The sequence below is a fragment of the Aspergillus udagawae genome (assembly GCF_001078395.1).
Source record: "Aspergillus udagawae IFM 46973 DNA, scaffold_5, whole genome shotgun sequence".
NCBI classification, from domain to species: domain Eukaryota; kingdom Fungi; phylum Ascomycota; class Eurotiomycetes; order Eurotiales; family Aspergillaceae; genus Aspergillus; species Aspergillus udagawae.
This window is the reverse complement of record NW_025091268.1, coordinates 1,215,457-1,237,518: the sequence shown is the minus strand read 5'-3', so window position 1 is coordinate 1,237,518 and position 22,062 is coordinate 1,215,457. Positions and strand designations below refer to the sequence as shown.

Here is a 22,062-nt window from a genome sequence, read left to right as displayed (position 1 = left end):
GTTTAGCGTTCTTCTCTGTCCAGTCGGTTCCCATTTATAGTGGAAGAGGCGGACAACAGGCTCCATTCCCTACAAGGCGCACCGGAACATTCGAAGTTGTGTAGTATATATAGATAAAATGACTATGGCTAAATTATACGCCAAATTTCAAAGTGGGCACAACAGGGAATCACGGTATAAGAAAAGACGGCTCTGCTTCCTGACAATCCTGGGTTGAAACATCAGCGCAACATGCTAAAAAGTCCCCTTCCTTTGATTCATTTTGTTTTCCAAACGCTTCTTTGGATCATGTCTCTTCTGTCATCGATAGTCGTGTCATCATTCAAATCTAGTTGGCTCGGGCAGCATGAACAGTCTCAATGATCTTGTCGACCACGGAAGGATCCGACAACTAGGCTTCGGTCAGCAACAGATAGTAATCAAATATAGGCCAAGCAACTCACGGTCGAGGTATCACCCAAGCTATCTTCTTCACCGCTCAGAATCTTCCGTAGGATACGGCGCATAATCTTGCCACTGCGAGTCTTGGGGAGGTCGTCTACGACGTAAACCGCCTTGGGTGCGGCAAATGGTCCGATTGACTTCCGAACCTGCATCACAAGATCCTTGCGAACTTGCTCGGTGGTTTCGTTGCCCTCCTTGAGAGAAACGAAGGCGTTGACAGCTTGGCCAGTGAGCTCATCGGCAATACCGACAACTGCAGCTTCGGCAACCTGGTCTGTAGCGACAATTAGTTTGCGACAGTCGCATCGGATTCTGCAATGCTACTTACGGTGTTCAAGAAGAGCGGCCTCAATCTCGGCAGTAGACAAACGGTGTCCAGAGACGTTGACCACGTCGTCGACACGACCGCGAATCCAATAGTATCCGTCGTGGTCACGGCCAGCGCCATCTCCAGTGAACTAGAACAATACAGTCAGCCAAATGTCCTTGCAGAGATCAAGCGAATGAAGTATCTTACGTAGTAGCCCTTGTAGACGTTCAGGTAAGTGTCCATATAGCGCTTGTGGGCACCCCACACGGTCCGGGCCATGCTGGGCCAGGCCTGCTTGAAAGCAAGAACACCCTCGACATCATTACCAGAAATCTCCTCGCCGGAAACGGGGTCGATGATAGCGGGCTCAATGCCGAAGAAGGGCAAGGATGCACTGCCTGGCTTGGTGGGAGTAATTCCACCGAGGGGAGTGATGACATGGGAGCCGGTCTCGGTTTGCCAGTATGTCTGTTTCAAGCATTAGTCGCAGAGTAGGGGGTTTAGAAAGGGAGTCTGGGAGTCCTTACGTCGCAAATGTGAGCTTCCTCCTTTCCGACCTTCTCGAAGTACCACTTCCAGACCTCAGCGGCAATTGGTTCACCGACGGAGCCCAGGATACGCAGGTGCTCCATCTTGTGGTGGATGTGCTCATCACCGGCACGCTTCAGCAGACGCAGAGCTGTGGGGGCGACATAGAACTGAGTGACTTTGTGCTTCTCGATGACATCCCAGTAGCGGGAGAAGTTGGGGTAGGCGGGAGTACTTTCGAAAACGACAGTAGAGCAACCAAGAAGAAGAGGCGCATATACGACGTAGGTGTGTCCGGTGATCCAACCAACGTCACCGCCGCAGAAGAAGCGATCATCGTCATGGATGTCAAAGACGTACTTGCCGGTCATCGCGGCACCAAGGAGGTAGCCGGCAGTAGTGTGCATGACACCCTTGGGCTTACCGGTGGAACCGGAGGTGTAGAGGAGGAAAAGAGGGTCCTCGGAGTTCATCGACTCAGGAGCGAGATAGGAGGGATACTTCTCCACCTCCTCGTGCCACCAAATGTCACGGCCTTTGGTCCAGGGAACCTCAGCACCAGTACGCTTGTAGACCAGCACACTGGTAACCTCAGGGCACTGCTTGAGGGCCTCATCGACAATGCGCTTGGTGCCAATCACCTTGCCACCACGCTTACCCTCGTCTGTGGTGATAACGACCTTGGATCCGGCATCGAGGACACGATCACGAAGGGAGTCCGAGGAGAAACCAGCGAAGACAACGGAGTGTACGGCACCGATACGGGCACAGGCGAGGAAGGCCACAACGGCTTCAGGAATCATGGGAAGGTAGATAGCGACAGTGTCACCCTTCTTGACACCGTGTTGCTTCAGGACCCAGGCAACGCGGGAGACTTCGCGGAGGAGCTCGCCGTAGGTAATGATACGGCCCTCATTAGGCTCGTCGGCCTCGTAGATGATCGCGACCTTGTTAGGGTTTTTGATGGCATGACGATCCACACAGTTGAACGAGGCATTCAAGCGACCTTCGACGAACCAGGCATTGTCACCATTCTCGAGGGAGCCGACGTGGGTGGTTTGGAAGTCTTGCTCGAAACTGAGCAGCTCACGGGCCATGCGGGCCCAGAAGGTGTCAGGGCTACGGATAGACTCGTCGTATAGTTTCTTGTAGTCGTCCAAATCCTTCAGATGAGTCTTTGAAGGGTGCTTCTCATAGAATGCCTTGGGGACGTGAAAAGTGTCGACTTCGTGGGCCTCGAGCACCTAAACAAATGTTATTAGCCCACAGGCCGAAAAACTCCCGAGAGGAATCCGAAGGAAAATTGCTCACCACGGCCGGCTTTGGGGGCTTAACGTCGCCGTCAGACATGTTCGCGAGCTCTCGAGTAATATGGCTGAACTTCAACTGATTGAAATTTGAAAAGTTCAGAAGAAAAGAAGTGTAGAAAGCTGAGTTGGTTGAGAAATGATGCTAAAGATGCGGGGGTCAGCTTTTGTGAGCACCGGAAGCATGCAAATGCACGTGAGTTAGAACAAGGAAAATTAAGCTAAGTAATTGCAACGCAGTTAGACAGGAGTAGTGCAGCCGAGGGGCTACTTGCTTTTGGTGGGGTAAAGCTGAGCCGATGCTAGGTACCTACCGTAGAGAGAGAGAGAGAGCTAAGGTAGCGAGGGGGAGTAGCAGTAAGGTGGTAACGTATCACTCTACTCGAGAGTACGATATGGGCCACCTTCGACACGAGGGTAAATGTAAGAGGGGAGAGATTAGGATGAGGAGAAGAAGGGAGACGAGGGAAATGATAGAAAAGAAAGTACAGAGAAGACGGGAAGGCCAGGCCGTTATATCTATTAGCCGTTCAGTACTACTGTTTGGTGAGAGAGACGCTAAAGAGGATAGTGTTGAGGTCCCGCTGCCCGGCTGTCCGGTGGTCGGTGGAGACGACGAATGGTTTGTCCCTAATGTTTGTTACTCCTGTCTAAGGATTAGATGCATTTGATCAGTCTACGGAGTCTAAGATAATAGGTCGGATTCACGCCAAGGATCCATACGACTTCTACGGCCATGGGAGTTGGAACTTGGGGGAGAATACATCTCCTTCCGGGCGACCGCGTTGACAGTGACAACAGAACAGACGATCGATGTGAATGAATAGGTCTATAGCTTCTCTCCATAATAGCAAGGGCACATTCCAAATCCATTTTGTCCCCCTCAACTAACACTGATGGTAGTTACAATAATTTTGTCTACTCAAAGCTAGCTAGCTACGAAGTGCTCTCCCGAGTCTCCAGGTTTCGACACGCACTGGCCCGGACGCATCCAAAAATTGGGCTCGGCCATGCGGGGCTTGACAGGTGATCGTTCCGTTGCTCCGGGGAAGGAATTTGGAGGGTGGGATGGTTTCTGGGTAGTCCAAGACGGAAACAGCCCTCTAGCTACAAGTATTGCACAATAAGAATAGCTGGAGAACTCCTGTAAGTGCAGCTTATTGGTTCATGTCGCTTGGCGGTCCCTACGTGCCTACCTACCTTGGGATACATGAGGTAGCTACCCCGCCACAGTTGTTATCATACGGATATGCTTGTCATATCACCATCTTAGGTTGGTGAGTCCAGTGAACAGGTCCCATTAGTATGTTTGCGAATCCTTGAGCATACCTGCTATTTGATGGCCAAAGAGGCAGGTCAATCCACGATCAATGGAACTAAGTAACTTGGAGGGGTAGATACCCAGTATCTACGTTCGACTGATGATCTTCGGACTGGATTCCTAATGGAACTAACCTTACCCTTTGTAGTACCTAAGCACACTTAGTCGAATCTCGTAAATGTCATCAATACACTCAGGTTGTAACGCCGTAAGCATGCGGGGCGAGCCATAAAGTTTACTACTACTTTGGGATTTTGTGCTTTCGGTCGTGTCAATCCACATTGGCAATTAGACATATAGATAGAATGATAGTTCCGTCTAGATATTTCTTCTAATACTCTAGACTATTTCTATCGGTGGCAACGTTCAATTCTATTCCAGAATGAGATTTGATTCCCTCGAATACCTAACAGACAAGGCCATTTAGGCCATGCAGCTAGGAGAATCAACGAGCAGGCGGGGCCAGTGGATGTTACTGTTCAGGTAGAGATAGTCTGTTCCTGTTAGTTAGGTAACGCTAGGAGTCTACCTACTTCCCTAGCAGCACGACTGGTTGTACTTACCAAGTTGATCAACTCTAGACCTCTGTAGCTCTACACCAACATGATGAAAATGAAGTTTCCTTACAAAGACTGACGGATTGGTGCTTGTCATGGTCTTCTTGGCGGCTTGAACCGGGCATCAAAAATGATCAAGCATGAACGGCGGGGAAGATGTGTTCCCCTCCTAGACTCCTCGGGCTAAAGATTGTTCATTTGGACTTCTTCGCAAATTGGAGTGAGAGACTGACAAACACGAATATTATCATCTCGGCTATGACTTTGCTTATGAAATAGATCTTTCCGCTCGGCTGAATTGAATACGGTCGCACGGAAGCCCGGGCATCAGTCCAAGGGTACACAATGTCATGTACTGCTTAGGACCGAGGTTACGGTATATACTCCGTAGGTCGTTTGTGATTCGGCATGGATATATCTGCTTGTTTTCCTTTCATCCTGTTCACCTCAGTTCTCAAGTAGTCCTAGGAGGTCAACCATCTCTTGTGGTGGACACCATTTTGATTTCGAGACAACTCGGTTGCGTTAGCCTCCTTCCGGCATGTCTAGTATGGACCTGACGGACCCTCGTTAGATGCTTTAGCTCGCCCACGTTGCAGTCTTAGAGAGCCTCTAATGCACCCTCCTTCCCCTGGCTTGTCTGTCAGTGTATGGGACTGGCATCCTGGCGATGTTACGTCCCTAAGACATGGGACCAATGATACGTATCCCATGATACCTTGCCATACACTGGATCAGAGAGCCGACTGCTTCCATTATCCCAAAGCAGGTACCTCACGTTAACGCTCTTCCGCGCAGTCCAGGCACGGTCCGTCCAAAAGATTTAAAAGTACGGTACGGAAATGAGTACCACTCTACTCCGTACATAGCCGTACAATTAGGAATACGTACTCGCGACAATTTTCCCCCACCTAATCCTTGACAGCAATCTACCGCGATTGCTTTAGCAGATGCGCCGGCGTCAGATCAACATTTAATCAAATTGTCACTGGCCTTTGGGGGGAAAGAAATTTGCACTGCTCCTACGAGCAATCAGGCGTATTATTTTCTCGTCCCTGGTCCCCAGTCGTTTTTACATTAGTCCAGGTATGTTCACAGCTCGGCCGCCGAAGACAAATGATAAACACCTGGCGCGCTTCAATAATGCAATTATTCCACTCACCCAACGCGAGCTAACCTGACGCTATCCTTGTTGATCTTAACCTCTGGGGCTCTAGTTGACTAGTAGTGATACGCGGACTTGTCGAGACACCTGCTCTTTGCTGGTCACTTGGCAGACAAGGAAATCGATCAACGGCTACTCCGTAGACGTTAGAAATTATGATAGATTTGGGTGCTTATAAATTGAGCTTGCAGAAATACTCGTATATTGTTATCCAGGACAAGGTAAGTTGAGGCGAAATTATTATTGCTGTAGCCCACCGCTCCATGGACAAGTACCAGTGTCGCTGGCTATCACAGGGCATTGAATGCGAAGCACTCTTGTGCAGTAAGGCATTAGATAGGAGGTGTTTATTCTTGACAGACTGCCCCCAGCTCAGTAGCTCAATAAAATCCGTAATTAAATCATCATGCACAAGGGAAACACTTGAGCCTGTTTCGATGCATTCGTAAGCTGCGGAATAATTCAAACCCACTAGTCAATGAGGACCGAGCCCCTCGACTCAACCAGGCCGTGGCTATCTAAGAAGCCAGCCAATCTCGATGCCACCAAGCGCTCATTCCAAGAAAGAATAGCACTATACTGCCATCCTGGATAACATCCCTGAACAACTGAATCCACATCCCAGGCCCAGCCAGCCCCCCGCCCCTACTCCTTAGCATTATCCTCGCCCCGCTCAGCACCATCTCCCCTGTCGTGAAGAGAACGAACGGGTTCCGGGCTGTCGCAGGAGGCGGCGGCTGGCTTCCGTAGGTCGCGACAGACGCGCTGATAACCACGAGGAAGTAGACCCCCATGACGACGGCGAAGAGCACATGAAGCACCTTCCACGTCCAGATCTCCCGCTTCTCCTGGTCCGTCTTGGGTCGTGTCGCTGCGCCGAGCATGCTCGAGACGAATGGCGGCAGGCCAAGGGCGGATGCTAGTTCTGCTTGCGAGACTCCGGGTCCGGCGCCGCCGCCGCCGCCGCCGCCTGTGCCTTGGTCCAGTCCTGGCATCCCACCCGCCATGAGGGAGTTGAGCAGTTTCATCGTGGGGTCTTCATCGGGGCCTTCCTGTGCTGCAGGCGGTGCGTTTTGGCGCAGGAGGGCCCGGATATACTCCTGTTGTGCTTGGAGGTCTTCTGGGGTCTCCTCCTCGACGCTAGCTGTTGGTCGAACGGGCGCCGGGTGTGTTTGACGGGGTGCCCCTGTTTCGGGGACGGAGACAGGCGCAGGAGGCTGGGGTGAGGGTGAAGGCGAGAGTGACGGGGCAGAGAACGATTCTTCGCGAGCTGGCAGTTGCAAGATGAATCAGTAAGGAACGCTGACGAGAAAGCAAGGCTTTAAAACTTCGTACAACTTTGCGGTGTCCGTCCGCTTAAGCTTGTAATCTTGTCCAAGCGTGCTGCACCACCTTCCCGGATTTTGGCCTCACGGCGCTCACGACGCAGCCTGGCTGCTCGTTGAGCGGGCGACTCTTCTGTAGATGACATATTCAGGCTGTGAATTTCGGCGATGGCTGTTGAAGATGTGCCGATGCTGAGGCGTGGCGGATGTTTTCGAGCGATCTACCGCGACAAGGGAGGTATTGTGATTTGCAGAATAAAGCTCTGGGTTCCCAACTGCAACTTCAAAAAGAGCGGGAGCTTGATGGGTGGTTAGGTTAGGAAAAGCTGCCCACCTATTGTGTGCCAGTGTGGATTGACATTTAGCACTGACACGACAAGGTTGTCAATTATCCGCCGCTGTGGCGCAGTTTAGCATCTCTGAGACCTACATGTGGACAAGTGCAGAATTGCGCTGTACCTTAATGCCAATAGCCTCTGCAATCAACACTACTTAAGTGTATAGAACTGGCATTATTATATTAAGGAATATCTATTTGTTTTTGCTTCATTACAAGCTTGCTATGTCAATTTCTCAGTGACCTTGCAGTGGTCATATCTTCAGGCACAGGCCATGAACATCAGACCAAACTCCAACGCGTATAAATAAACAAGATAAGTACATGAATTACAAATTTATACCTATACTGTTAGAGGCATACATGGTACATTCAGTTTGAGTTCTAAGTAATTGCACCTGCATACTCTAGCTACGGGTGATGGCCAAACTATACGAGAGGTACAAATATATATATCACATCCCCCTTTAATATATTAGCAAAGACTGGCACAATTCAAAGTAGAATTGCAAATTTTACGACAGTTCACAAGCTCATGCCATCCTAAGGACAAATAGTAAGGCATGTTCCAATTTGTGTCATGCACAATGGTGACATCACCGCATCAGTGACCTACTAGCTACAGCCAGATTCCAAGTCTACAGCAGGTCACCGCATCACTCCACAGTTTACATCTACACGCTGACTCGCCAGCTGGAGCTCTCGGCACTCTTAAGGCAAGATGTCAGGGATCTCCGTAGATCATAGGACAATGACCTCTTGTGTCACGGATCAGCCTTGGACGCGTCCAGACAATTGGTAGCTGTTTTGGTTCCCTCCCTCCACAATGACGTAGTTCTACGAGCGTAAGGTCAGCTCTCGTTGTACCACTCTCTACAGGACTATTTCACTCTTCGAGATGCTTTTTCCAGTCAATTCTTGTCTTCTTTTCCGATGTCCATACTATCACTGGCAGAAACTGCCATTGAGGATCTCACGCGAGTCTCTCGTGTCAACTTCAGTCTTGTTTGTATACCCATTATCCAGAACTCCTCAAACTCAATTTGAATGGGATGAGAGCTTCCTTTGCTATTTATACTACAGCTCATAAAGGTCTTTCTTCACTTCCCCAGTTCACTCAAGACTTGACTGGCGCTCGAAATGGGGCCTCATCCTAATAGCAAGGGGTCTACTTCCCCACAGCAACATCAAGTAGGAGAACATTGGAGCGGGACCAATCCCGTTCCGACGATTTCTAAGTTTATGGAGCGTCTCAGGAGTGAAGAACAGGAAAAGAAGGAATATGGGGAGGCCCAGACAGCCAGAGAACGACAGGCCGAAGGTGGTGCTAGTCCCCATCAACCGCGCAAGAAGGCCAAGGGTAAGACTCGGAAGGTGAGAGACCCGGTTACCGGCAAAGATATGGAGGTAGAGGACCAGGACGAACACTCAATGGATACCGTGAAAGATCCCAAGGTACTTTGACCGCTTCATGCGACGCGAAAGGGAGCTTCTGCTAAATTATATTCTAGTTAGTCGTCCCCAATGCCAACCTGGGAAAGCCAACAGTAAGTCCTTGGAGTATAGTTATGCCGGATTGTGTCTGACGTCCGCGACAAAGGAAGTCAAAACCGATACGTGCCAGAACCTGTCCGAATACAAAGAGAACCAGGATGTGACTGCACCACCTGATCCCATCGCTGAAGGCACCACATCCGACGTGCCGCTCCACGGCGAGAAAACAAACATTCTGTTTCACCCTACACCGACGATTTCCTACAAGCCTATGTTTGATCAGTTGGAAAAGCGCGCGGCCGGAGTCTGCTTGGGTCTTTTTCTTGGTATACTCTTCCTCGGTCGTCTTTTTGGTGGTTCGCTATGGGGTCTCATACCCTTGGCTTGTTGCACCACAACTGGGATCTGGTTGTGGATGAAAGAGGTCATCCGGAGTGGTCGTGAAATGGAATGGAGCAGTGAACAGCTACGAGGGCAAACTGTAAGGTTCTTCGTTCTGTACATGTTTAAGGAACATTGACTAAACCAAGCCGACCAGGCTACCGCCAACTTGTTGCCGGAGTCTGTCGAATGGATGAATTCTTTCCTCGACGTCGTCTGGGGCCTGCTGAACCCCGATATGTTGGCCCCCATAGCCGATACTATCGAGGACATCATGCAAGCTTCTGCGCCAGGTGTGGTGGAGAACGTCCGTATCGCTGAAATCGACCAAGGAAACAACCCTATACGAATTCTGAGCATGCGGGCTCTTCCAGACGAGCATGTGCAGCAACTGAAAGACAATATCCGCGAGGAGAACAAGAAAAACAAGGATCCTCAGGAGGCAGCAGCTGCTGAAGAGGGTGGCAGCTACTACAATCTTGAAGCTTCTTTTGCATACCATGCAAAGCCGAGTGGGCAAAGTGCTTCCTCCAAAGCACGTAACATGCATATGCAGGTTATATTCTTCCTGGGAATCCCAGGTCTATTCGGAGTGCCTTTCCCGGTGTTTGTGGAATTGATTGAGATGGTTGGAACTGTACGCTTGAGACTGCAGATGATGCCAGAAGCCCCTTTTATGAAGGAGGTTACCTACAGTCTTGTTGGCATTCCGCATATTAGAGCCGGGTGCATGCCGATGGTGAGACATGGTATCAATATCCTAAATCTACCGCTGCTCTCCAACTTCGTCAACTATGCCATCGGCACCGCCTGCAGCCTTTTCGCTGCACCCAAATCAATGACCATGGACCTGGGCATGATCCTCAAGGGTGACGATATCATCAAGGAAACCCAGGCTATCGGTGTGATGTGGGTTCGGATCCACCGTGCCGTTGGACTGAGCAAGCAGGATAAGCGTGGCAGCCATGGTGGCGGAAGTGATCCTTATATTAATCTTTCCTTCTCCAAATACGGCAAACCTATGTACTGCACGCGAGTGATTACAGATGATCTGAATCCGATCTGGGAAGAGACTGCAGCTTTGCTTGTCACTCCGGAACTAATCAAGGCGGATGAGAACCTCAGCGTTGAGCTGTGGGACTCGGATCGTAACACGGCCGACGACATTGTCGGCAAAGTGGAGCTGCCCATCCGAGAGTTGCTGGCGCACCCAGGCCGCATGTATCCCCAAGTCTCCAAGCTCCAGGGTCTGAACGATGGTAGCGAGATGCCCGGTGAGCTGCATTGGGAAGTTGGGTTCTTTGGAAAGCCGAAGTTAAGGCCGGAGCTGAGAACGGATGGCAAGAAGAAAGACCTTCCGGAGAATCTCCAAAACATCCCCGAGTTTCAGGACGAGAAGGGCACTATCATTACTGAAGAAGAAGATGCGATCACGCATACGCCACCCGATCCGTTGTGGCCTAGCGGTATCCTGAGCGTTGTGGTTCATCAAATCGTGCACCTGCAACTTGCCAATATTACAGGTACTAGCGGTTCTCGAAAGGGAAGGGAGTACGAGCCGGCAAAGAGTTACGGCGAAAGCACTGAAGAGGAAGGCAAAGAATTGCCCTCCAGCTATTGCAAGATTATGCTCAATGATGAGCTGGTGAGTGCTTCCTGGCGCTTCTAAAATAAACAATAGCTAACGTCTCGCGTAGGTATACCGGACCCGAGCCAAAGCACTCAGCTCCAAGCCCATATTCAACGCTGGTACCGAGCGATTCGTCCGCGATTGGCGTTCAGCAATGGTCACCGTGACCGTCAGGGACCAACGATATCGGGAGCACGATCCAATCCTGGGCATCGTGCAACTGAAACTTACCGACCTCTTCCAGAACTCCTCACAAGTCACCAGATGGTACCCTCTCGATGGCGGTATTGGCTTCGGACGGATTCGTATCTCGCTACTGTTCCGGCACGTCGAAACGAAGCTCCCCCCCAACATGCTCGGGTGGGATGTGGGAACGTTTCACTTTGTGTCGGACAAGCTTACGCTGCAAGGTTTCAACCATCGGGCTAAGATCAAACTGCGCACCGGTGGAAGCAGTGGAAAGATCCCGCGTGGCCAGTGCCATATCGAGGGGAACGACTCATACTACGACCTGACTAATGAAGACTTCCGTCGGAGCATCCGACTTCCGGTGAAGCATCGCTATCGATCCCCAGTCGTATTCGAGGTGCACACGCAGGGCAAACACGGAGCTGCGGGTTACGCGGTTCTCTGGCTGCAACACCTCGTGGATAACGAGGAGACCGAAATCGACCTACCTATTTGGTCGACAAAGGGTGGACGCCGACTCACCCAGAACTACATCACTGAGGAAAACTGGAAAGCGAAGGAAGTACCAGGCCTGGAAGACCTCCAACAAATTGGTCGTCTGCAGCTTCGGGGTCTCTTCACCCCCGGTATCGATGACTCCCACGAGCAATACGTGGTAGACAGCAATTCCCGCGAGACCTTTGAAACATGGGAAGCCTGCATGGCGGAAGGCGTGCGGCCTCACAGAGTCACCGCCGAGATCCCCGAGGACGTCGAGAAACTCCACGAGCAATCCCTTAGAGCCGGCCGCGACGTGTTGAAACAAAGCCACCCCAGAGAGCGCAAGCGCTGGATCGACAAGCAGGGAAACGACTGGAGCGGTGCGTTTGGCGACGACCCGGCCGCCTATGTCGATTCCAAGGGCCGCAAGATCGCGGAGCCAGGTCGCGACCAGCCCCCGCAAGACCCAGTCAACCCACCGCCCAAGGATGTCGAGATCACCGGGGCCGCGCACCCCAGCGATTTTGAGGAGGACTCATCGGAGTCGTCATCAGACGAGGACGCCCAACCAGAGCAGCAGCAGGGGCAGCAGCAGGAGCAGCAGCAGCAGCAGAGACAACTTTCCGAACCTCAAACCATCACGGACAACACATCGCCGAGGCCCAGCGAAGCCAGCTCAAGCAACGCCCCGTCGAAGCGGGCAGCCAAGCGCAGCGAGCAGCGCCAGCAGCGCGGTCTGATGCAGTGGAAGCCAGCGCGCAACGCGGTGTTCGCGCGGGACGAAGCCAAGTATGCACTGCGCAAAGTGAAGCACAAGTTCACCGGCAGTCTGACCGGACGAGAGCCGGACATCGAGACCGAGACGGGAACGTAGTCGGTTTAATGCTTCTGCTTTTGACTGCGTGCACGATGCTACTCCATCATCGTCTTAACGAAAAATGTCTGTACGCGGTACGTGGTACATGATTGGTTTTCAATTGATTCCGGGATACCGTATTGTACTTGCTTTACGAGTAGTCTATTTAGTTCTAGTTGTTCATGAATATACAGAAGTTATTAGTCTGCAATCCACCCCAAGTGATAATTACCGTAATAAGGGTTTAAGCAAGGGTATCTGCAGGCTTATCACTTATCACAGCGGCAAGCAATCAGATCAGCCGAATAGCCTCTGCCAATACTTCGTACTGGCCTTAATTAACTGATTATAGAGAAGACTATTGCCTAGTGGGTAATCCTGGGACAGATTTTGATGGTTGGTTGATGTGATCGCCCGAAAACACCTCGAATAAGTGACGCAGGACTGCATTTTTCACTACAAGGTTTCAGACTCTCAAAGGTTTGCCACTTGTTACCAGTTACAGGTTTAGTTGTTACTATATTAATCTTCTGTTGGTGATCGCCTATCCTCGTGCTCGGGAAGAGTCTCGTATTGGCGAGGGTGGGGTTCATGACGCAGTGGAAAGGGACAGTTGAAAAGACGTGAAGAGAATAGTTAGATTGCCAGCAATCAAGGCGATATTAGAATCTGACAGTGTGTATATACTGTAAATTAAAACAAAAATGTATCATAAACTGGAGGTTGTCAAGCCATCGACCAGGGGTCCGGATGGTCTCAGACAACCGAGCGACGAATGCTTTGAGGTAATACATGGAATGCTGAGAGCAAAGAACTCCAGAAAAAAAAAGATAAGAATGCAAGGCGCTGAATAGGCTCAGTATGAGGATTATGCGTGTCTATATGACGTAAATCGTAACCAAATCAATCATCAATGCGAGGTGGTATAGTTCAGGAATCTTGAAATCTATGGGTATCTGGTGGGCCAGTCCCAAGGGCTTGATTCGTGTTCGAGCCATCGACCTTGTCCTCGGGAGATGCGACAGATGAAGTTGGACTGGGGAGCCTCTGAGAGGCGCTGGAAGACCGACTGTCCTCCGAGTCGCTCGTGGCCAAGCTCTCGGTGTCCTCGTCATCGCGAGTCCTCACATCCGATGCAGGTGTGGCATGTGCGGCAAGAAGCTTAGAAGATGCATCCTCGGGTGTTTGAGGTATTTGGATAAGCTCGTTCCGCTTTTCCAATGGTCCCAAAGTCCATCTCCATTCGCAACGGCGCTTGACGCGACGCTGGCGGGGTGTCTGGGGAGTTGAGGAACCATACGGATCAGTCTCTATCCCATCCAATATTGCCACTGCTCGAATCTGTCTTTCCGCAGCTAAAGGTTTCCTCTTCTTCCTTTCGCGTTGAGACTGTGATGTGGCGCGATATTCGTCCTCGTCGGAGGTGCTTCTGTCGGACGAAGTAAGGCTAGAATTGGCATCCGAGTCCTCGCCAGGGCCAGCCTCTCCGGAAGGGTAATGTTCCTCCTGGTCAGCGAGGTCGGAATGGCGCGCGGTGTAGTGCACGGTCGTGATCTCCTCCTCGAGTGGATACCGATAGCTTACCCGTTTCTCGGCGGGGAAGAACATCCTGCGCGAGCTCAATCCCCCATTAGGCCCGCTCGGGGCCACGGATATCGATCGCCGTCTAGCTGTAGGTTCTAATGGCGAGTTTCGAAGAATACTCTTCACCCCAAGAGGTTGTTGATATGGATTCCCATTAGCACTAGTGGGATATGGTGATGAGGGTTTGCCGAATCTTGACATGGTAGATTTGGAGGGTGACACGGTAGCAGAAGGTGGACAGGAGGAGACATCATAGGCGTTTCTAAAAGTGTTGCGCACAGTGGGAGACGCTGTGGCACCGGCTGCTAACGAGAGAGACAGCCCTGTTGTTGAACTACCGAACGTCATTGGTAGTGATTTGGTCTGAAGTGTGAGTTTCGGTCTCTGTGGGATGGTCGGCCGCCGGTCGCCTGCCGCATTTGATGATACGCCGCACGACATATTTGTAGAAGCGATGCCAGTTTGACACGAATTCTGTGAGATTGTGTGTGCGTTCGCTCGATCAACATCGGAAGGAGGGTGAAGATGCGACAGTAACGGCGGCATGGGGGCTGCGAGCATGGCGAAGAGACGGAGAGAGGGAGACCTAGGAAATGCCGCAAGATGATCGAGAGGAGAGCCCGAGGAAATAAGGATAAAATCAAGGTAGAGAAGAGGAGACAGACAGAGCGAAAGGACGGACTGCGCCCCGCACGAAGAGGCGATGGAGGGGAGTAGACTGTAAGTAAAGCCCACAGTTGGCCAGACCGTTTCCAACAATAAGACAACCGTCGGATAATCGAAGGAGACGTTGGAGCTAAGCGGGAATTATGGAGATATTAAGATATCTACTAAGAGAAGGGTAAATTTTTGAAAAAAACAAGAATAGAAATACAACGACGAAGAAGAGCAGTAGAGGAGAGCAGGTGGGCGCTTGGATGGTTTCCTATTTTAGAAATGCAACTGCGGAGGCAAATTCAGCGACGGATGACTTTGAGCAGTCTTTCTGCGGTCAAAGTCCGTAGGAATAAAGGTATGGATGTGAATATGAATATGAAGGAAAAGAAGAAGAAGAAGAGAGACACATCGAGTGAAAATACTCCAGAAGAGTTTTATCTGACCTGAAAAGAAGTAAAAACCGTCTATCACATTCATACTCCGTAGTTGGCGTGTTATTCAGATCGTGCAGAGACTATTGGACGCCATCCTGGAGCAGCCAGTCTATTTCTGTCGTGTTCACACGTATGTCTGCCTGTGTCTACTGTCGATCCGATCGTCAAGTCCTACTTATTCACCACTACACTTGAACTTCTGTCAGAACATTATCAAAACCAGACAATCCGATACAGTTACTGATGGGATCGTCACATTATCCACAGAATGTTGCAACCTAAACTCCGTTTATAGACAAAACATGATAGCTTGTACGTACCTGAATACTTCCAGTCCCATATCCAGGTACGGATCAGGTACGGATTAGGTACTATAAAAAGATCAAGGACACGAGGCGGTGGGGAAGCCTTCTAGTAAACTACGTTTTAATACGTACTAGTCACAAAACGGTATCCAAATGTTGTAAGGTAATGTAACATTTGATGCGTCCGGAGTCTGGACTGACTTGAACCATGGTTTCTCAGTCCCTCAGTTTGTACCTTTTTGAACTATCTAGAAACAGTGCCTGCTCAACATGGTCTAAACAGAGAACAATGTTTCGAGCTGTTCACCCTCAGAGATATCTGAGTCATGGGATTTGTCCAGCACGAGGCTTTGTGTTTCCACTGCTTGTCTCATGTATGTTTCAACTCTGCCAGGATACCGACTGAATCAAACATAACCCCATCGTGAAGAAGAAACTTCATACCTGTGTGGTGCTCAAAGAAGCTAGAATGCACTGATTCATACGGCGCGTCAGTGTACTCACTCATATATTCAGAGTGGGCTGTGAACGCTTGGAGGTCGCCAAAATTGCTTGCAAGAGGCTTTATTTCGGCTTGATGGCATATCCCTTCCCTTCTTCTCACCACGAGGATCATCCAAGTGCTCGAGGGCATGCCTAACATAAGGGTCAGCGAAATACGCAGTTGAAGTGGCTTTCCAACTTCAAGTCCTCAATGATTTTACAGAGTAGCCATTCAGATCAATCAAGATAATTCAAGACAACATTGAGTAGGTGCATTGGTGAGTGAACATCTCCACCATTCAGCCACTTAGGTTCCCGTGCCACAATCCCAGCCTCCGCTTCGGTCCAATCATCATCTTCAGCCGAATTCGTTGTTGGAATAACTACATCTTCGCCGCTCAGCAGCTCTATTCTTGAGTCAGACAACGTGATCACTCTCGTTGACCCGTTTCCATCAACACGGACTCTGTTGAAGTGGTTGCTAAATATGTCAAGTAATTAATGGGGTTTCTTGCCACCGACTTTCCTTTGCAACCTCGATAATGCCTACTGTTAGATAGTCCGCCAACAGGACCAATGCCGCACAATACCACTACCTCAGCGTCAAGTGGATGGGGTACAGTCACGTATCAAACGAAGACGGATCCTTACGACTCCAAATTTTGACCAATCTAGATGGCTGCGCCTCGTAGGGATGACGGTCGAATCGTCGTTCACTTTGTTAGTGCCCTTCATAACTATGAGCAGAAAAGCCTGGAGAGTGACTGGTTAGGTTATGGTAATGAACGCTAATCACCCCTGAAAAATACAGGATTATGATTGCTTCTATGCCTCGGTGTTTGAGGCGGAACAGCCAGTGCTCAAATCCTTGCCTCTGGCAGTTCAACAAAAGCAAATCGTGGTGACTTGTAACTACGAAGCTCGACGACGAGGACTGCGCAAACTGCAGCTGATCAAAGAAGCGAAACAGATCTGTCCGGACGTTGTCATTGTTCTGGGTGAAGACCTCACCAGATTTCGCAATGCCTCCAAGGAGCTATATCTCTTCCTTCGGGACTTTATCTGGGGACAGCGAGTTGAGAAATTGGGCTTCGACGAGGTGAGTGTATACTCCGTCTGTGCTTTCAGGATTTGGCCCGATACTAATGATCAAGCATAGTTGTTCCTCGATGTGTCTGACATGATTACCTACAATGTCGAGATGCTGAATCGTAATGACCTCAAAAACTCGTTCTTTCATCTTGACCGTCGAGATCCCACAGTAGGTTTTACGTACGATGCAACAGGCTTTCATGGACACACCTATCCAGCTGTTCCAGACGATGTAACAGACGCGGGTTCGGAGTGGCTTCGCATTAGACTGTTGGTTGCATCCCATTTGGCAGCTTATCTTCGAAACCAACTTGAGTATCAGAAGGGCTACACTGCCACTGTGGGCATCTCCACATCAAAGCTTCTCTCAAAGGTAGTCGGGAATACGCATAAGCCCAACAGTCAGACAACTCTCCTGCCACCTTATGCTGTGGCGGAGCATGGGGCGAAAAGCAACGTGCTCCACTTTCTTGATGCTCATGAGATCAGGAAAATTCCTGGAATAGGCTCCAAAATCGGGCATAGAATCAAGTCATACCTTACTACGGCTGTAGCTGGGGCCGGAACAGAGGTTGACCAGGCTAGCGATACGAGACCAAACTCAGACGACCACGCCGTCACGGTTGGGGACGTCCGTCTCTTCCCTAGCATGGGCCCTCTGGTACTAGAAGAAATTCTAGGCGGCCCAGGATCTCCCAGGGGCATTGGGGCGCGGATATGGGGACTGATACACGGGGTGGATAACACTGAAGTCCTACAAGCTCGAGATCTACCGACGCAAATCAGCATCGAAGACTCCTACGGTCGCTTAGACACCTTCAAAGACGTCAGGAAAGAGCTGGTTGCTCTGACAGTCAGCTTGATCCGGCGCATGCGGGTTGATCTGACTGAGATGGACCCTGACATCGATTCCCCAGCCGGCGAACCCGCTGCAGCTGATGGTCTTAATGCAAAGCGACAGCTCCGATGGGTGGCTCACCCGAAAACTCTTCGTCTCTCGACGTGTCCTCGCCTATCTCCAGGCTCCGACCAGTCAGAACGCCATGGTCTCAACCGGATATCTCGTTCCGCGCCTCTTCCATCCTACGTCTTCAATCTCGATGAGAACGTGGATGCTTTGGCAGAGCGACTTGTGCAGGACCTGGCGATGTCCATGTTCCGCAAGCTTCACCCTGAACACTCGGGTTGGAACCTCCGTGTTCTGAATATTGCCGTGACTAATATGATAGAAAGTGCTGGTGACCAGAAGAACAGCAGCGGTCGAGATATTGGGAAGATGTTCCGTAAACAGGAAGCGATGCAGCAGGATGATCCTACGCCAGAGCTGGAGAAGATTACCTTCAGTGGCATTGCTCAGGCAGACATGGATTCGAAGACGTTTGATTCCACCTGGTCCACCAGAGCCAACGATACTTGGGAGGAGAGCGACGAAGATGGCGATACGCCGTGTGTTGCCTGTACAATTTGCGGGATGTTGATACCACATTTTGCCATGCTTGCTCATGAGACATACCACACCGCACCGGATGATTGAGAACCTTGGGTTATGTCCATTAGGTACCACGTTTCTAAGTTTCGAACGTGTGATTGAATCTTTTTATGATCACAACTGTAGCCTTGATACCTATCCATTTTCTATTTTGCTTTGTTACCAACATTATGTCTGATAGCCCTGTCACCACTTTATCCAACGCAAACCATGCAAATCCCTCAGAGGGGAGATATGCTTCGCAATAGCAGTGCTTCCTAACCTTCCGTTCTAACTCAATCTGGTAAGATAGGCATACGTATGTTTGAATTAAAAATGGCCCACAGGACATCAGCCACAGGCGCCGATGGTTCTTGGCAGTGATCATTCGGTCCTTGTTATGGTGGAGGGTTGTCTTGGACGACGGAATGCACAACGGCCATTCGCCATCTTAATGCTCCATCAATAAGACTTAACGATGTATCCGGATTGTGCTTACAGAAATGTATTCAGATGACGATTAATAAGCCGCTTAATTATCCTCCATGATTACGGAGCACTATCGATGGCAATGGCATTGATCCTCTCAACAGTTTCTTACAAGACCCTGAAGACCCTTTGTTGCATCAGGAATCTTCGCTCTACCTTTACCGCGCCCCTCCGCAACCTCTCCTCCTGACCTTCTCACCCTGCTACTGCGTATTTGATCAGACCCCAATTCATCTCTCTGCATAATTCAGTCATTCGCTTCTCCGGCATTTCTTTCGTCAACTTCGGTACCGCCAAGCCGCTGCGCCCCAGTAAAACGGATCTGCCTGGCGCCCAGCGACCGTCATCCCTATTAGTCTTATCCTAGTGGAGGCTTCTTGTCAGCCATTGTTCCATCAAAGGGTGAATTAAGTGTCTCAGACTGTGAGCATCAATCAGTCGTCTTTCCGTCGATACTGAATTGATCGCTTTCTCCCTTTTCATAGACAACGAGCGATTCTTGCAGGGTGCATATCTCTGTGTTGATGTTCTCGACTGATCGGACCAAGTCCTAAGACATTGTTTCATCTTACTTCCTCGGTCATTCTTTTATATTGTTGCCTGATGCCAGTATTAATCATTCGAACCCCTTGAGAGATTGAAAGAATATTCGGAGAAGGTTACGTTCCACAGCCTGCTTGATTGGAGTCTAGGGGTTCCGTCCAGTTGTCGACGGAGATGAGGTTTCTCAAAAGTGCTCTGCCATTTGTTGCAAGTGCACTTTCACTCTTATCTGTTCAGGTTGGAGGTTAGTTCGCATTACTTCTTCGACGAGACTTCATCAAAGATAGCTAACTTATCATCAATGTCGTGCAGCCCGATCGCAAGAACCTAGTGCCATTCAACATGTCTCGATACTTGAACATGCGGTAATCAACACACCCTCTCATGAGGTCGACCACCTTACAGATTTCGACGTCACATTCGAACTTCCAGATAAACGCCAAACAATAAAATTAGAATTAGAACCCAATCATGATATCCTAGCCGATGATGCATACGTGCAGTACCTTGACGCGGAGGGAAACATTCGTCGTGAGGAGCCCATCCAACGACATGAACACAAGGTTTTCAAGGGGCAATCTCTGCTGAGGAGAGACAATGGTCTGTGGAGGCCTGTGGGATGGGCACGGATATATGTCCAACGGGACGGTTCCGAACCATTGTTCGAAGGCGTTTTCAGTGTCGACAATGACAACCATCACGTTGAACTCAAGTCAACTTACCTGCAGAAGAAGCGCGTCGAAGATGCCAGCATTCCCGACCGAAAGGACGAATATATGGTTGTGTACCGTGACTCCGATATGATGCGACAGGTCCGCAATGAGTTGAAGCGTTCTTTGGTCAGCTCGTCGTCCTGCCAGGCCGACAAGCTCGGCTTTAACAGTGACCCGCAGCATCCGATCTTCCGCTCCGAGTTTCAAGACATGGACTTGGGTATGAGCAGCTATGGTTCCATGCCGCTGAACTCGTTGTTTGGCCTCAGCAAACGGCAGTCGGATATTGGCGGTGTTTCAGGAAATGCGGGTGGTGTTAACCTGGCCCAAACCATCGGTAGCACGTCCGGGTGTCCCAAGACCAAACAAGTAGCCTTGGTCGGCATCGCGGCAGATTGTTCATTCAGGGCTTCGTTCGACAATGACGACGCTGCCAAGCAATGGATCGTTAACGTGGTCAACAGTGCCTCGGACGTCTATGAAAAGTCGTTCAATATTTCCATCGGCCTGCGGAATCTCACCATAACCGACAAGACATGTCCGCAGACTGCACCGGCTTCGACGCAATGGAACATGCCATGTGATCAAAGCAACATCACTCAGCGGCTCAACCTTTTCTCCCAGTGGCGTGGACAACAGAACGATGGCAATGCTTACTGGACCCTCATGAGCAATTGCCCTACCGGCAGTGAGGTGGGTTTGGCATGGCTTGGACAACTCTGCAATGCAGAAGTTACCAGTGATGGCAGCAGCTCGGTATCCGGGGCCAACGTTGTCGTCCGCGTCTCGGGTGGTGGATGGCAGGTCTTTGCACATGAGTCGGGTCACACCTTCGGAGCGGTGCATGACTGCGACAGTATGACCTGTGCGCAGAACTTGGCGGCATCCTCTCAATGCTGTCCGTACAGCAAGGGGGGATGTGATGCCAATGGAAAGTACATCATGAACCCGAGTACTGGAACAGATATCACGGCGTTCTCACCCTGCACAATTGGAAACATTTGCTCTGCATTGGGTCGCAACAGTGTCAAGTCCAGCTGTCTGTCTGATAATCGCAACGTCGTCACCTACACCGGCAGCCAATGCGGCAACGGTATTGTTGAAGCCGGCGAAGACTGTGACTGCGGCGGTGAGTCGTCCTGCGGCAACAACCCCTGCTGCGACGCCAAAACCTGCAAATTCAAGAGTGGAGCCGTGTGCGACGATGCCAACGACAGCTGCTGTTCGCAGTGTCACTTCTCCGCCGCCGGGACCGTCTGCCGAGCTAGTCGCGGGGAATGTGATCTGCAAGAGACCTGCACTGGCAATTCAAGCACCTGTCCTTCGGATTCGTTCAAGAAGGACGGCGAGAAATGTGGTAATAACTCTGGCCTGACCTGCGCCAGTGGCCAATGCACCAGCCGTGACTATCAATGCCGGACCCTCATGGGAAGTTTGATCCACGACAATAACACGTACGCATGCCCGCAATTCGATTCGTCATGCGAATTGATCTGTACATCACCGTCCCTGGGTTCATGCTACAGTATAAACCAGAACTTCCTCGATGGCACCCCCTGCGGTAGCGGGGGTTACTGCCACAACGGGCGCTGCGACGGCTCCAACATCGGGTCCTGGATCGAGGAACACAAGAATCTCGTCATTGGCGTCGCATGCGGTGTTGGCGGCTTGCTTGTCCTCTCAATTCTCTGGTGTCTGATCAACCGCTGTCGCCGGCCACGAACGGTCGTCAAACGGCCACCGATGCGGCCTTGGCCAGGCCCTGTGCCACCACCGCCACCTCAGATGGGACAATGGGCTGCGCCCAATAGAGGATACCAAGGTCTCCGGGCTGAGCCGCCACCCCCTTACCCCGGACCGTACCAGCCAGCAACACGATATGCCTGATCTTTTTCTTTTCGCCGTCATAGTTCACGCGGGATTGATTCCCGCAGCACTTGCATAACACGATCATTTATATCCGGTTGTAT

At 50.6% G+C, this 22,062-nt stretch overlaps 6 protein-coding genes across 6 annotated transcripts; 3 read left to right on the top strand and 3 right to left on the bottom strand.

Moving 5' to 3' along the window:
• Nucleotides 1-328: 328 nt before the first annotated feature.
• Nucleotides 329-2,632, bottom strand: Aud_007240 (acetate--CoA ligase; the record flags this gene model as incomplete). Its single annotated transcript, XM_043292133.1, has 6 exons — nt 329-391; nt 444-718; nt 773-902; nt 962-1,222; nt 1,282-2,526; nt 2,594-2,632. The coding sequence occupies 6 exons, from the start codon at nt 2,630-2,632 to the stop codon at nt 329-331; spliced, it is 2,013 nt and encodes a 670-aa protein (XP_043148068.1).
• A 3,518-nt stretch (nt 2,633-6,150) lies between these two features.
• Aud_007239 (uncharacterized protein) lies at nt 6,151-7,103 on the bottom strand (the record flags this gene model as incomplete). The annotated part of the gene is made up of 2 exons (XM_043292132.1): nt 6,151-6,902; nt 6,968-7,103. The coding sequence occupies 2 exons, from the start codon at nt 7,101-7,103 to the stop codon at nt 6,151-6,153; spliced, it is 888 nt and encodes a 295-aa protein (XP_043148067.1).
• A 1,331-nt stretch (nt 7,104-8,434) lies between these two features.
• Nucleotides 8,435-12,342, top strand: Aud_007238 (C2 domain protein; the record flags this gene model as incomplete). Its single annotated transcript, XM_043292131.1, has 5 exons — nt 8,435-8,749; nt 8,806-8,841; nt 8,895-9,269; nt 9,327-10,814; nt 10,867-12,342. The coding sequence occupies 5 exons, from the start codon at nt 8,435-8,437 to the stop codon at nt 12,340-12,342; spliced, it is 3,690 nt and encodes a 1,229-aa protein (XP_043148066.1).
• Nucleotides 12,343-13,254: 912 nt separating this feature from the next.
• Nucleotides 13,255-14,469, bottom strand: Aud_007237 (uncharacterized protein; the record flags this gene model as incomplete). Its single annotated transcript, XM_043292130.1, has 1 exon — nt 13,255-14,469. One exon carries the CDS (start codon nt 14,467-14,469, stop codon nt 13,255-13,257), a length of 1,215 nt encoding a protein of 404 aa, XP_043148065.1.
• Nucleotides 14,470-16,462: 1,993 nt separating this feature from the next.
• On the top strand, nt 16,463-18,413 carry Aud_007236 (putative DNA polymerase iota; the record flags this gene model as incomplete). Its single annotated transcript, XM_043292129.1, has 3 exons — nt 16,463-16,507; nt 16,599-16,886; nt 16,947-18,413. 3 exons carry the CDS (start codon nt 16,463-16,465, stop codon nt 18,411-18,413), a joined length of 1,800 nt encoding a protein of 599 aa, XP_043148064.1.
• A 1,140-nt stretch (nt 18,414-19,553) lies between these two features.
• admB (ADAM family of metalloprotease ADM-B) lies at nt 19,554-21,979 on the top strand (the record flags this gene model as incomplete). Its single annotated transcript, XM_043292128.1, has 2 exons — nt 19,554-19,623; nt 19,692-21,979. 2 exons carry the CDS (start codon nt 19,554-19,556, stop codon nt 21,977-21,979), a joined length of 2,358 nt encoding a protein of 785 aa, XP_043148063.1.
• Between the last annotated feature and the right edge of the window lie 83 nt (nt 21,980-22,062).